The 3,345-nt window shown below is 33.9% G+C and overlaps 1 protein-coding gene across 1 annotated transcript; it reads left to right on the top strand.

Annotated features, from left to right (window-relative positions):
- The first annotated feature begins 372 nt into the window (after nt 1-372).
- On the top strand, nt 373-1,083 carry LOC125207992 (glutaredoxin-C5-like). Its single transcript, XM_048107520.1, has one exon. It carries the CDS (start codon nt 459-461, stop codon nt 813-815), a length of 357 nt encoding a protein of 118 aa, XP_047963477.1. The 5' UTR covers nt 373-458; the 3' UTR covers nt 816-1,083.
- The last annotated feature ends 2,262 nt before the right edge of the window (nt 1,084-3,345 follow it).

Here is a 3,345-nt window from a genome sequence, read left to right as displayed (position 1 = left end):
TGGAGTAGTATGATAATCAGAATTTTATTTTGGAAATTTTCAGATATTTCGTTTCATTTCTTAGATACTATATGAAATGTATAGTAATGCTAGTAATTTTTGTTACAAATTAAAAATAAGTTATGGAGTAGTACTTTTGAAGATATTAGTTTATAGATGAAAATAGAAATAATATTAAATAAAAAATGACATAAATTAGGTGAATTTTGAATACTAAAACGGAAGCCGCCTTAGTAAGGCGCTTTTATGGCAAGCAATAAAAAAAATAGAGAGAGTCCTCGCACGCGTTGCGACAAGAAGAGACAAAGCCATCCTCTACCAACTATATATAACCCCCTTTGCTTCTCATCATTTTTATCACTCACTCACACATCATCCTCGGACTAGCACTCTTTCTTTCTCTCTCTAGAAATTGAGTTGGAGCAGTGTGATTAATTTAAAATAAAATCAGCACAAAAATGCAGTACCAGCAATCAGAGTCACGCATGTACTACTCGGAGTCTCTGGAGAGGGTGGTGCGGCTGGCGTCCGGCAGCGCGGTGGTGATATTCAGCGTGAGCACGTGCTGCATGTGCCATGCAGTCAAGCGCCTTTTCTGTGGGATGGGAGTCAACCCGACTGTCTATGAGCTTGACCAAGACCCCCGTGGCCACGAGATCGAGATGGCCTTGTCCCACCTCCTCGGCGGCGACTCCGCTGTGCCTGTCGTTTTCATCGGGGGCAAACTCGTGGGTGCGATGGACAGAGTTATGGCCTCGCATATCGGCGGCACTTTGGTTCCCCTGCTTAAGGAAGCTGGCGCGCTCTGGCTTTGAATTCTATATTCTTCGCCGTTCATCACCATGCTCTCTTTTCTTTTTCTTTTTTTTGGGTTTTGTTTTTTGTTTTGTGTTAATGGTAAACCAAAAAAGGAATTAGTTTTCTTGTGTTAGAAAATTAGTTTGTGGGTGCAAAGGAAAAGAGGCTAATCAATTCGCCCCATTTTCGGATTGGTGACATTAATGCTGCAATTATGTGCGGGGTGTCCTTTGTACAGCTAAATTATTGTACTGTTATATGGACTACTACATTTTCCACTCTTCATTTCTTGATTTATTATTATTGCGCATCGCATGCATGCAAGTTGAATATGGAGGAGAGTCAAATCAGAATTGGATTAGCTAGAATGCCTGCCCATGGCCATGGGTAGGCGTTTAAATCTCATTTTTGTAATCCTTAACTATATAGACTCTACTCTACTTTATTTAAGAAGAACGCCTAAGGTGATTAAAAATTAAAATACAGGATTATGATTAATTATTAATAAGAATAATAACAAGTAGTAATAGCAATTAATTACAATAGTAATAAATTGAGAAGGGCGGGCGTCTGTGATTTTGAAGATGTGCTGTTTATGTCGTTACCCACTTTCATGAATGTGTGTAGACAGAACACAATTGGTTTGGACTTTAGAGTGTACGCCATAAATGAGAAGGATAGATTGGAGATCCAATATTAATTCCTCCCGACTCGGCATTCAATGACAAACTCTTATGTTTTTTCACCCAACTGCAAAGAACCTCTTCACTTTTATCCAAATTATTTCTGCATTATTAGTATACTTATATACACAGAAAATGCAATAATGAAATATGATACACATTGAGAGTAATGCCAACGCATACTAATTGTGGATTTTGCATTCACTATAAGGGTGGCGCTTGTTTCAAATTTAAATAGTAAATAATAAGAATATCTATAATTGAGATTTATAGAGGCGGCACATAGAATTTCACAAATTGGTACTGACTACTTTTGATTATAGAAGTTTTTGTGTTTGTGTTTAGTGGAGTATCGTATCATCTTTAACCATATACCAAAATTCATTTTTAATGTAGAATTCATCTTCAACTATATACCAAATTCAAATTTATTTTTGAATTTTTCTAGTGATTAATGCCAAATATGGTGTTGCTGCAAAAATTTATGAGATATTACAAATCAATCCATTATTATTTAATTAATTTGAATTAAAACACGACAACAACTTACAATAACAAATGAAGACGCTCGATTTCAAGAGTATTTGACTCGATATGACTGATCAATAAGAAATAAAATGCTAATTTAGAACTTCGAAATGCGCTAGTTGATCATTTATGGGAACAATATAGAATTGGTAAAGTGGGTTTTAATCTGTGAAAACTAGATTTGAATACAGAAACGCAGAACAAAATCATACATTGGGCATTTTTAGGTCATAGTTAGTTTATTTTTATGTCATGCTAACAAAGCATGACCTAAAATGATCTTAACATGACATTAAAATCAAATATTATAATATGACCTAAAACAGCTTAATTATGACCTTCCGTATTTTTGATTAATTATTGACCATTAGATCATCTAATCTTAGGACCAAAATTTAGACTGCATTTCTGAATTTAAATGCACTCTTATTTTGATCATCTCCCTTACTCCTATTTCAATATATTCTGTACTAATAAGTTTCAAAGTCTTGATGTAGGATGCTTAATTCTGAAACTACTATTCAACAGTTGCTTAAGAAAATTGAAGATACTGATTGTGCTCCGCTTGGTACACGGAAATTGAATCGAATTGGAATTGGAATTCTATGAAATGGAATTAAAAAGAATTTCAATTCAATTCTAAATCCTATCTTTGGTAAAATGAAGTAATTGATATGAAATTGAATTTGAAGAATTTGTGCACACACACTATACACAAAATACACACACTATTCACAAAACTGAAATTTCAAATTTGGTTCAGTTTTTCAGTTTATCGACTTGTTTTTTTTTATTTTAAAAAAACTCATGTATAAAGGAAGAAATTATAAATGATGTCATGTGTGAAATGTGTGAAGTGCGTCAGAGTGTGTAGTGAGTGATATGTGTGAAATGCACGAAGTGCGTTAGTGTGTGTGAAGTGTGGGTAGTGTGGAAAGTGTGTGAAGTGTATGCAGTGTGTGAAATGTGTGTAGTGTGTGTGAAATGTATGTAGTCTTTGTAGTGTTTGTAGTGTGTGAAATGTGTGTTGTGGATATATAGTGAAACTATCTAATTTTCCTATTATTTGAAATTCCAATTTTCTACTTTTGATATGAAATTCAAATTGTAAAATTGAAAGATTTGAATTGCAATTCAATTCCAAATTCAAATAACTTTTGGTACCAAATATTGGATTTGGAATTGAATTCTCTAATTCCATGTACCAAATCATGAAGGAATTGATTAGCCTTCAAATTACTATTAAGTATCGTATGTTGATTGGGATTCATTTGTGATTTGTCCCTCAAAGTGGAGTTCTTAGGTGATTAAGAGAAAAAGTTCTCTCCAAATTATT

Source organism: Salvia hispanica, chromosome 2 (assembly GCF_023119035.1).
Source record: "Salvia hispanica cultivar TCC Black 2014 chromosome 2, UniMelb_Shisp_WGS_1.0, whole genome shotgun sequence".
NCBI classification, from domain to species: Eukaryota; Viridiplantae; Streptophyta; class Magnoliopsida; order Lamiales; family Lamiaceae; genus Salvia; species Salvia hispanica.
This window is presented reverse-complemented; position numbering and strand designations above follow the sequence as displayed.

What these genes read in the sequence shown, in the direction of transcription:
- LOC125207992 (XM_048107520.1), top strand. Translation starts at nt 459, where the DNA reads ATGCAGTACCAGCAATCAGAGTCACGCATGTACTACTCGGAGTCTCTG.